This window comes from Pleurodeles waltl, chromosome 10, assembly GCF_031143425.1.
Source record: "Pleurodeles waltl isolate 20211129_DDA chromosome 10, aPleWal1.hap1.20221129, whole genome shotgun sequence".
NCBI lineage: Eukaryota > Metazoa > Chordata > Amphibia > Caudata > Salamandridae > Pleurodeles > Pleurodeles waltl.
Genome location: NC_090449.1, coordinates 43,015,633 through 43,028,145, shown reverse-complemented (window position 1 = coordinate 43,028,145; position 12,513 = coordinate 43,015,633). Strand labels below are relative to the sequence as shown.

The window sequence follows — 12,513 nt, the reverse complement described above, 5'->3', positions numbered from 1 at the left end:
TCGGTTGATTATTGATCTGCATGTATTGGAGTTATGGTGGTAACATATTAATTGCAAGTCAAAAGGTTAATCGACCTATTTGTGGCCCCTTGTAAGTTCACCTATTAAGGAAAGTTTTAGAGGTGGGCGAAACTTGCAGAGTATTACTCCGCAAAGTAACTATAACACGTGCCCAAAGGTAACTATGACTCACACCCTCACCATGAACTGCTATTTATCCAATATATTACATCATTCATGACATATTCTATGACATCATTGACAGTATCACTGCAACATTTGCAGTGAAATTATTAATGATAAAACTGCATGACAGGGGCGCAAGTGATATTTACCTTAGGGCATGAGTTATAGTAACTTGAGATAACTATGGTGTTAAGGTGTATGCACATGATTTTTTGGATGACAAGACTGTGGGGATTATTTTGATATGGCAATGAATCAGTACGTATTTAGTTTATTTAGCTTAGCTATATTGATTATCATTTTTTATATTTGTAATTTTAAATAAAATAATAAAAAGGAAAATGCAAATGAAAACAAAAACCTTAAAACAATAAAGAAAGTGATAGAGGCACTCCAGTTTGCAGTAGTGGACTTTGCCACATTCATAAAGATGGTGAAGTATAGTTTCTTAAAAATTCTGCACACACTGAGACCAATTCATAAAGCCAAGTTTCAATTACACATATAGAGGTATATCTAAGCCTGGGCATTAATGAATACGTTTTAGGAATTTTTCGCTAAGTGCTAGATTATTACAATCTTGCGATGTACAAAGTCTAGAACTAGTGATGTCATGTGGCCTCTGCTATTTCATAAATGTGGAGATGCAAAAGAGGTACTTCTCCACAAGGAAAACATTTTCCTCAATAGAGAAAGCCACCCCCTCCATTTTCATGATCTAAAGGGGTGTTCGGTTTCCTTTCAAGCACTTTGATGGAGCTCATCTCTGACAATTTCCAGGGTGGGAAGTGACCAGAAAGGCATTTGTGAATGCCTATAAACTCAGGGTTTGAAGATAATCATAAACACTCAAGGAAAACCACACCTTGAACCCCCACTCAGCACACTTAGTGGGTTTTACTATTAATTAATTGTGTACAGTCATGGCATACAAATAAATAGTAAAACCATTTATTCCTGAAACATACATTTTTGGTGATACCTCACCTCCATAAACGGAGCCAATTTCAGCCACAAACGCAGGTTTACAGAACAAAGGGGCATATTTAAGAGCCCCTAGTGCCACCTTAGCAGTGCCATAGCATCATTATTTTGACGCTAAGGCGGCACTAAAGTGGCTTTTTCCGCACACCAGATTTACAGTGGTGCAATGTATACATTGCACCACTTTGTAAGTCCTTGCGCCACATTATGCCTGCACCAGACATAATGTATGCAAAGGGGGCATTTCCCCGTTAGGGGGACCAAAAAAATGGCGCAAAGAAATTAAAAATTTCTTATCATAATTTTTTTGCCATTTGTACCGCCTGCTCAGAAAAGGTGTTAAAATGAGGCTCTCATTGTTTTCAGTGGCCCGCTGGGTGCATTGCAGGATTAGCATCGAAATGTTTGACGCTAATCATGCAAAGCGCAAAACTAGTGTCAAAAATGTTCATGCTAGTTCCTTAACTACCTCCACGGTGCACTGTATTTGAAATACGCCGCACACATGGTGGCAGTAGCGGGTCGCTAAAGGGCACAAGGAAAGTGGCGCTGCACTAGGTGGAGCACCACTTTTCTTAAATTGCTTTGTGACTAGGGTCCAGTACATTTTTTTCAGGGAGTAAAAAAGCCTCTTCATAACATGTTTTGAGAAAGAATTCCTAAAAAAGAAAAAAATAATATTTGCTGAAAACATTTCTGTGCAATGAGACAATGTGGCCGCAAACGAAGTTATGTGATGGTAAGAAGCTGGCCAACTTCGAAGCTTGTGGACTTTGAAAGCTTCACTGGCAGAATTACATTTTATAACATACATAATAAGCATTCCATTTCACGGAATGTATCATTGATTTATAGAGAACACAAGGGCCTAGGGAGTGTACACCGTGCAGATGCATCACTTCCGGAGTCTGTATTACAGAATTAAGGATAACATTTCAAGGAGAATGATTTGGAGCGTGGGTGCAATTAAACTACTACAAAAAAAGAAAAGCAAATACCAGGTGCGACTAGGGTGCAGCGCTTCCAATGACTCTACAATCTGTCAACGACTGGGTAGTGGTGACACAGCCATGAATGGTGTCCTACTTGTCATAAATTTGGCTGGCCTGCCACTAATTGTGGTAGCTCTACCTCTGTGCAAAATGGCTAAACTATCTGCATGTGTCCATGACGTGCTGGGAAAAACTCATGGAACTTGAGGGACGCTTGTACTGTGTGTCCTGGAAATATGTTTTTCCTCCAATGAGCTAGGGAATACTTTCATGTTTTGTTGGTGTTTCCACCATGCCGGGGTGACTCCTACTTTTGGTGTAAAAAGCGCAGATCTAGTGGTGGACATGTTGGACTACGCTGTCCATTGGTTACAAGCTCAGATCAGTCCTTGAAAGTGTAACTGGCCATGTTGGTAGCTATGTTTGTGAAACACACGTATGTGCGGACATCTAAAACAATTTTAGAAGCCTTCAGGACCAACTCATCCTTTTGTTCATTCAAGTATAATAAAGAGAGCACTGCTGAGATGGATTATAGGAATATTTGTTATCTACAGCAAAATAATTGTAGAAAGAGCTTCATTGAGACACATTATTCGAATTAAAAAAAACAAAAAACATGATCATTGACTGTATGGAACAAACAAATTCTTACCTTACTCTTTCCAATGCTTTTCCGTTAGTCAATAAAATTGGCTAGCCAGAGCCCACAAGATGTGGTGAAAGAAGTAGGCATTGACTCTGGGCTTGAATGTGTGACTTTAAGCCCATCTCATATGATCCCTCTCTGTGGTATAAAAGCACAGACCTTCACCGACCATTGCTTCTTCTTCTCAACTAGAGTCATCTGGTCTGAAAAGCAGGCTTCCAGGAGCTCCTCAGAGGGCATAAAAAGTTTAAGACAAGCACAAGCCTCAATCTTCACTTGGCTCTTCTGTCGTCAACACTCTGCTTTATTAGCACATTTTAGTTACTGACTGGCTTTTTTGCTTCCTTTATCTGCTTAGTCTCAGCAATGCTTTTGGAGAACAAACTATCAAATTAGGAGCAAAGTAATTACTAAGCACTGCCCCAATATACGCTTATAAGAAGCGTTGTTTGTAGGACCATAGCATTCTCCTCTCTGCAAGGTACACCTGTTGAATTTAAGGCAGTTTATAACCATTTCTGTAGCTCCTTTGGGATCCTATCCCATTAGATTATTTTAGATCCCAATTAACACGTTTACTCAAAGAGATCTCTGTCTGTGACAAACATCTCTTGCAGTTTCTCTTTTTTTAAATATGTTAATGTCCAGACGTTTCTTGATATGTATTAAAAACAGAAGCACCTGCCCGCCCATATACAGCAAAAATAGTTTTTGTGATTGCTTATGTGAAAGCGAAGAACCTATATATTTACTCTTATCAGGTAAATGAAGCACATTTATATTACAAAGAGTTAACCCAACACAATATTCTGGAGAACCCAAACGATATTTGTGAATGAAACACTTTTTTCTATATAATCGATCATATACGAGTTTGGTTGTTTCAAATATAGGGTTGTGCAACATTTGCATAATTTGCTTTTTGGATTTGTGCAAATTAAAAAAAATATATGTGAGATCAAATGAGATGCAACTCAGCATTTTGTGTTGTATTTTAGTGTGAAATACGTCCTGGCATACATTTTTTAAGCAAGGGCGAATTTTGTGGAAGGAAATAGCAAGAACAAGTGGCACGAGCAACAGTCATATGCGACCTGGCCAAATGGCATAATGGCATAATTTCAGGAATTTTTCCAAAAGTACTGTGAAATTCATGAAGGTAAATTAATTAAGCCAGCATAATTTAACTTTTACCCATGCCTAATCAAGTGCTACTGTGTGATTACTGTTGTGGTGAGTGATATTATTTCTCTGTTGGAGGGTATACAAGAATCCAATATCACTGTCCTAAGGAATTCTAGTTTTGACTTTTCCTCATCTTTATCTAGAAATGTCATAGTTTCTTTGCAGGGACCCCAGGAGGAATCCAATAGAAATATGGCACATATAAGTAAGAAATAGTGAGTGAGTGTTTGGAGAGGAGTGGTAAACGCAAGTGTGTCACTACTGGGCGCACTAGGCGTTTCTGTTCATATCCTTGGGAGTGCATTTACCACAATATCGACTGAAAAATGTCAAGCTACAAAACTATCATGAGTGTAATATCACCAGGATAAAGACATCAGGAGTCAAAATATTGCTGGTGCATACATTCTCAGGAAAGTATTAGAGGTGGGCGGAACTTGCAGAGTATTACTCCGCAGAGTTACATGAGAATTCTGCGAGCTTCCATGGAGTTCCGCTAACTCATAGTTTTATGCGGTTGTTTGTTTCCTCCAAATGTGGTGGGTGGACAACATTTACGTTACTATGGTAACTTAAGCGATCTAGCAAGTGGAGATCCATATCATTTAACAGACGCAGAACGCACAAAAAAATCTAAAGAATCCAGTTTTCTTACTCTTGTTTTTCTCTCCCAAAACCATAACATTTAAACTAGAACAACACTTTTCAACAAACATGTGAAGTGTATGTCTTTGTGCCCTACCTCCCATAGCCCTCAAACAGAGATCTTGCTTTTGCCCCTCTTATAATATACAGAGTGCTTCACGGGGACTCACCAATCCTAATTTATTGCCCCAGGAAGGGCAGCACAATTATGGTAATAAATACAAATAGAACATGACAACATGATGAGTGGAGTCTCTCATTTCTTATTGTTGTTGCTTTGTGTTGCAATCATTACACATCTAATGTGACCCACGCAAATGATCCCTTCTTGAATACTCTACAATCTAATACAAGTCAACTAGCGTAGAGAGCAGCCTCTATTAATCATCCTCAAACATATTCCCTTAATGGCAGGAAAATCAGCAATGAAGTAATTGCATGTAATGTATTGAAATGGCGCGCAGAGGGAAGGGGGGGGGAAGCGAACCCAATGTGACTTGTTTATGAGGCAAAAGGTATGCTGCAGTTGAGAGGTAGAAAGGTTGCATACACCCGGGACAACAACTTGAAAAGCAGCCATAGATCACATCTTCATTTTACTAATAATTCCACTGCATCCACGGCCTTCATCATGGATGACCCCGATTTACTGATGTGATATTTCTCTAACTGGACTTCACAATACTGCAGATTTTAGTAATGACGTGCGTCAGAAGACCAGTGGTTACCAATCAAATAGCAATTTACAGTCCACTCATAATAAGGCCTTGGTGATTGGGAAACCAGACTTTCCAAGGAAAGCCTGCAAGGAAACTTGCTGGGCAAATAATGCCAGCCATTCCTTCCAGTCAAACCACCTTCACCACATTGGCTCCACTCAATGGGTTCGCACAAGTACAGTCAACCTACTTTATCCATGTCGTCTGTTCTTCTTGAGCGTACTCCAAAAGTCACTATAATGAAATATCTGATACTTTTCCTAACTTAAAATATTCCTTCATGCTTCTCTCACAAAATAGTGTGATCCTTGTCAAACAGTGCCATAGCAGAGGTGCCGGAAATAGCTCAATTAGTCACAAACGCATACGTTTTCTGTTGGACCTGTAGGACCTGCACAAAGGAGTTTGTTCTTCTGCTGATGTGTTAGTGGTTTTTGCTTCATTCGACCTCTTTTGTGCCCTGAGTGACAGGCGATGCCTGGATGCTTTTACTCCCATGACTGGTGAGTCAAATCATTTAGTTATTGCACCTGTGCTGTACCAGGGCATCTCCAGTCTTCATTGCTTGAGTGCACACAGAAAGAAGCAAACTCAGAAAGCAAAAGGTTGTGGGAGCCTCAACCAATGACTTCCAGAGTCATGAAGATGACTCTACCTCCCTGCCAACAGTGGTGAAAACCAGGGCAGGAAAGTGAAAAAGGACACGTTTGGTAGACCACACTGAGAAAGGACACGTTTGACAACACCTACACTGACCACACTGATCAGTGCAAGTCAACCAGTGCGAGGGGAAGGGCCTCATTGGTGGCCATATTAGATCAGGCACTACTTGATCAGGATTTTTTTAAATGTTATAGGTGGACGCTGGTAAACTATGCTGGCAGATTGGAGTTTACTGTCCACCGAGAAAGCCTTTAGGCAGGCAATGAGTAAGTGTTAGTACTCATGGTAGGATCTAGTAGAGTGTTAGATTCAGTATTAAGGTCAGGTTTGGGACTAGGGATAGCTTCAGGGCTATATTTGAAGAAAGGCACTAGGGATACCTAGATTATGGTAGTTTTATGTTTAGGACTAGAGTTAGAGCGAGAGTTAGGTTGGAATTTGGATTAGAGTTAGAGCTAGACATAGATGTACTCATATTTGGGTCTTTGTTGAAAATAGCACTTATGGTAGGATTACCCCAAAATGTTGCCTTCCTCCTTTTCTTTTTCTGACCTTGTTTTTGTTGGCTTTGGGACTTTGAGCACGTTACCACTTCTGACCAATGCTAAAGTGCATGTGCTTCTCCTCTAAATATGGTAACATTGGTGTATACATAATTGGCATATTTAATTTACCATAAAATTATCATGTAAATTAAATTCTTCTAGTGGGCCTGCAGCACAGATTTTGCCACCCACACAACTGGTCTTTCAAATGTGTCTCAGGCCTGTCATTGCAGTGTCTGTGTGCAGTTCACTGCCACTTCGACTTGGCATTTAAAACCCCTTGCCAAACCTTAACCTTAAAGTCCCCTTTCATTACACACAAATCACCCCTAAGGTAGGGCCTAGGTAGCGCGTAGAGCAGGATGCTATGTACGTAAAAGGTAAGACATGTACTTTTAAGTTTTACATCTCCTGGCAATAAAAAACTCCCAAAGTTGTTTTTACTACTGTGAGACCTACTCCTCTCATAAGCAAGCAATGGAAAATCCTTATTATACTTTTAAGTTGTAATTCCTGTGAAGTGCTATTGTGTGTTCTTAAATTTGTATTATTGTTAAATATTTTTGATGCAAGGAATGTTTGTCCAGTGCCATTTTTTTACATGAGGTAATTGCTCACTTCTGTATTTCTTTTTCTGTGGGCAATAAATATTTTTCAATTACAATCGTTTTTCTGGATAAATGCTATGAATTTATGCCGGTCAGAGGTAATTGGTTTTAACATTTAAAAAATTGGGAGCAAACATGCACTTTCTACCTTCTCTAAATCAAACATTAGTACTTAATAAATGTTCTAAGGCAACTGGATGTTATCTTATGGAAGAAGTAGGCCTCAAGGTAGTGAAAAACGAATTTGGGAGTTTTTCACTATCATGACTTGTAAACCTTAAAAGTATGTGGCCAACCTGTTAATTAAAATGCACCCTGCCCTATGGGCTGCCTGGGGACTACCTTAGGGGTGACCTGTATAGAATAAAAGGGAAGTTTCATACTTGGCTATTGGGGTTATTTTGCCAAAATGAATTGGCAGATTAAAACTGCATTCAGGCTGCAATGGCAGACCTGGGACATGTTTAAGTGCATACTTGAATGGATGGCACAATAAGTGCTGTGGTTCTACTAGTAGCATTTAATTGTAAATGCCAAACAAATGTAAGCCAATTTTACAATGTTTTAGGAAATGAGCACAATCTCTTTAACAGCAATTAGTATTGGTAAGGTGCACAGAGTTCTAATACCAGCAAAAAGGAATTCAGAAAAATAGGAGAATAAATGAAAAATGTTTGGGGGCTTACAGGTCTTACATGTATCACTTTCAATGAAGGGCTGGAATTCCCTGTGACTATAATTTTGAGAACAGAAGTCCTTTGTCATTACTGACAAATGCAATTTTAATATTAAAGAGGCAAACAAACAATGTATAGTCTGTTATGGACCAATAATGACAGTGTCTTGTGATCCAAGAATCCAGAATAAATCAGATGGCCCACCCTCTTTGAACAGACAATTCCTCTAACCTGCTCCAATTTGGGCCATTCTCAAAATCTCTTATCAGAAATTTTTTAACATCCTGAGGCTGATTCTACAGTATCCACCGCATCCACCCTTACAGTATCCACCCTTAGCTCTAATCTATTCCTGAAAGGTTACTCACAAAACTAAACTTCATATTCAACGTTCACAAAATACTCAGCAAGTATAGCGTGCTTTACCCACTCAACTTATCACTACCAACAAAGTAAAAGCCCTTTTCTCTGTGGATGAACAAGGGGCATGTTAGAAATGGGGTCTGTAGTTGGCAGATGTATACACTCTTGTCCTAGTAGGGACCACAATCCTAGTCAGGGTAAGTCACACACAATCCAAATTATCCTGTTCCCACCCTCTGGTACTTTGGCACTGAGCAGTCAGGCTTATCTTAGAAGGCAATGTGTAAAATATCTGTGCAATAAATCATACTGTAACACAGTGAAAACACCACACAAAATACACCACACAGGATTAGAAAAATAGATGATATTTATCTGAACAAAATAAGGTCAAAACAACAAGAATTCCAAAAGCACAAGTTGAAATATCACTTTTGCAAGTTTGAAAAGAGTCTTAAATCTTAGAAATCAACAGTAGTCTCTTCGTTACACACAGTACATGGTTTGTGTCAAAAATAACATGCACGGAGACCGCAGAGGAGAAGATGCGTGGAAAAATAAGGTGTGCATTAGATTTTCCGACACGGCAAAGACGTTGCGTCATTTCTTTCCATGCTGTAAGGGGCGCGTAGTCTTGGTTCCTCACTGCGATGCAGGGATTTTTTTGACGTCCAGGGATGATGCGGGGAAATCCTTGATGTGCTGGAAGAAGGTGCAGGTGTTGAGTCGATCCAGTAGATGAGTCAAATTTTCTGTTGCAAGGCAGGCACTGCATCGATTTTCCATTCCTGGAATCAAGCTGCATCGTTTGGGTTCAGCTGTTTGTCAATCCTGTAGCGATGCATTAAAGTTTCTTTTGCAAGACAGGCGCTGCGTCAAATTTCCACTCGGGAAGTCAGGCTGCGTCATTCTGGTTCAGCTGTGCGGTGATTTCTCGGTTGAAAAGCAAGCTGTGTGTTGTTTCTGGCAGATCATGCGTCAATTTTCGGTGCACAAGGAGTTTCCTGAAGAGATGAAGAATTGTTGGGCCTGAGATTTCAGAAAACAGGAGGCAAGCTCAATCGAAGCCCAAAGAGAGCACTTCTCAGCAAAGTCAGAGGCCAACAAGGCAGTAGGGCAACATTAGGGCATCAGTCCTTCTCACCAAAGCAGACCAGATGAGTCCTTTGGGCAACCAGGCAGTTCTTCTTGACAGGTTGCAGGCTCAGGTCCAGAAGTGTCTGGTTTGGTGGGGTCAGAGACCCAGCTAATATAACCAAAGGTGCTTTAGAAGTGGGGGAGTCTTCAAAGAGTGGTTTTGAAGTGCACAAGTTCCACTTTCAGGTAGTCCCGTCTGCCAGGGTCCCAGTAGGGGATTTGGCAGTCCATTGAGTGAGTGCAGGCAACGATCCTTTGAAATGTGAGCATCAGGCTCTCCGCCCTTCGAACCCAGGAAGACCCGTTCAGTATGCAGATGAGTGCAGGTGAGAATGAGGGTCCTGTGTTGGTAGTTGTCTGGGTAAAATGAACAAGGGAGCTGTCAACCAGCTCATCCCAGAAGCTGATTGGAGACAGGCTGTGAAGCACAGATGGTTATAAAGTGCAGAGAAGTGCCCACTTTCTAAAAGTGGCATTTCTTAAATAGTAATAGAAAATCCAACCTCGCCAATAAGCAGGATTTTCTATTACCATTCTGGCCATACTAAATATGACCTGCGTATCCCTTTCAGATCAGATTCTACCACTCAAAAACTAAATGAGGGCAGTCCCAATGCTAGTCTATGAAAGGAGCAGGCCTTACAGTAGTGTAAAATGAATTTATGAGTTTTTCGCTATCAGGACAAATATATACATGTCCTGCCTTTTACCTCCATAACACCCTGCCCTATGCGATACCGAGGGCCTACATTAGGGGTGACTTATATGTAGAAAAAGGGGTGTTTAAGGCTAGGCTAGTACTTTTAAATGCCAAGTCGAGGTGACAGTGAAACTGCACATACAGGCCTTGCAATGGCAGGCCTGAGACATGGTCAAGGGGCTATTTATGTGGGTGGCACAATCAGTGCTGCAGGCCCACTAGTAGCATTTAATTTACAGGCCCTGGGCACATGTAGTGCCCTTTGAAGAAGGCCAGGAAGTCAACTGCTGCCAACAGTGTATTATACGAAGGAAATTGGTGACAGTTCTGGGAGAGCTCTCTCAGCCTTTTATGCTTGCCAGTTTGCTAAATAGTTATAAGGAATTGCACAATAATAAAATTTGCAATTTTTACATGCCACAGTATGCAGTAGTAGGATCTTTGTGATCAACAAAATATTAAGGGAATCATTTAGGGCAAACAAAAATTGGTATCAAGTTTTGAGGTTCCAAACCAAAACTACTGTAGGAAGATGGGTTATTAGTAGGTGGAGGTATTTACCCTCAGCTGGAAATAATAACACAGTCACTTATACAGCCAGAAAAAGTATTTTAATCCTTGCTCAATCCTTGGCAGCTTGGCACATGAGCAATCAAGCAGAACTTAGGAGACAGACAGGTCTAAAGAATGTATTACCACCAAAACAGTGAATAAGTAAAAGACAAAACAAAATAAAAATCCAAAACCAATTTGTTAAACAGCAAGCCATGGCATAAACTGACATAAATACAGGTCATACCTTATCATAGCATTATGTAACATAATAGAGATCATTTAGAAGTTGAACGCAACTAGAGGAATAATGCAGAGAAATGTCAGGGGATGGCATGTAGAAGGTGTAGGTCATACAAGGAACAGAAACCGATTTTGAGTCATTCAATGTTTAATTGAGAGTGTGTTACATATCCTTGACTAGTATTTGGAACACTGTCCCTCCCTCTTGACCTCCATCTCAGGTCTAATGTCACTGGACTGAATAGGCTGCATGGCTGTTAGAGGTCACTACAGCGCAAAGCTCTGAGATGTTAGCCAAATCTCAAGGTTCCAAACCATTCAATGCTTTTTGTGTTTTCTCTCCATTGATTAGTAGGTCTGAAGAGAGGTCAGTTCTGGTTGAGAAGCCTGGGCTTCATTTGCATATGCTGCATTAGGTGTGAAGTCGCCTTAGAACTTTACAATAAACAATTTGAATTGAATAGATGTTCTGAGATAAATAGATACGGTTGAGCAAATTTACAAATCTTACATTCTGCAGGACATTCTGCAGGACATGTTCATCCGACCTATTACTTTTTGGAAAGCCCTTTTTATGTCCTTGTTCCTAAGGCTGTAGATAAAAGGGTTTGCCATTGGAATGAGGATGGTATAAATCACACTGACAACTCGATCGTAGTCCAGAGTAAAACTCGTTGATGGTCTAAAGTACATAAAGAAGACACTGCCATAGAATAATGCAACCAAAGTGAAGTGTGATGAACACGTGGAGAAGGCCTTGCTTCTCCCCTCCATGGACCTGATCTTAAGGATGGCTGAGATGATGCCAACGTATGATGCTATGATGAATAGAAAAGGGCCAAGTAGCATTAGCCCTCCCTCTGTAAATATGACCAATTCATTAGTGGAGGTATTGGAACAGGAGAGTTTAAGTAGAGGGGGCAGATCACAGAAGAAGTGGTGGATCTGGTTAGATCCACAGAATGACAGTTGCGATGTCATAAGCGTGTGCAGTAACGCATGCACAGAGGTAATCACCCACGAAGATGCCACTAGCTTCAAACATACTCTCTTGTTTACCATTGAGGTGTAATGCAATGGGCGGCAGATTGCCACAAACCGGTCATAGGCCATTGATGCCAGGAGGAAAAATTCCATATTTCCAATACAAAGGAAGAAATACAATTGTATGATGCAGGCAGAGAAGGATATACTTTTTCTGTCAGACATAAGGTCTGCCAGGAGTTTGGGGACTGTGATGGTCAGAACACAGATATCAACAAATGAGAAATGGCTGAGGAAAGTAAACATAGGGCTATGAAGTTGGGGATCTATCTTTATCAGTATTAATATAGTAGCATCTGCAAGCACTGTTATCATGTATGTAAACAGAAAGAATATAAAAAGCAATTTTTGGTGCTCCAGACGGTCAGAGAGGCCCAAGAGAATGAACTCTGTAGAATGGCTTCTATTCTTCATACCTCTTGTTCATTCATCCTGTAGAATGAAAAACAAATGATATCAGTATTTAATAGAAGAGCATATCTGTCAAAGCCAAGGCTGTATTATTTGTGAACAGATTCTGTTTTGACCAAGACCCACCTGCTCCCATATGATATTATCAACTCCTCCCTGACACTGAAAAGATCAAAGTCCAATTGAAATTGTCTCCATTGGAGACTTAAA

At 40.3% G+C, this 12,513-nt stretch overlaps 1 protein-coding gene across 1 annotated transcript; it reads right to left on the bottom strand.

The window, feature by feature from the left end:
* Window positions 1–11,355: 11,355 nt before the first annotated feature.
* Window positions 11,356–12,306, bottom strand: LOC138262329 (olfactory receptor 1f45-like). The gene has a single exon (XM_069212228.1). It carries the CDS (start codon window positions 12,304–12,306, stop codon window positions 11,356–11,358), a length of 951 nt encoding a protein of 316 aa, XP_069068329.1.
* Between the last annotated feature and the right edge of the window lie 207 nt (window positions 12,307–12,513).

Coding starts and splice junctions, on each gene's coding strand:
- LOC138262329 (XM_069212228.1), bottom strand. CDS start 12,306: ATGAAGAATAGAAGCCATTCTACAGAGTTCATTCTCTTGGGCCTCTCT.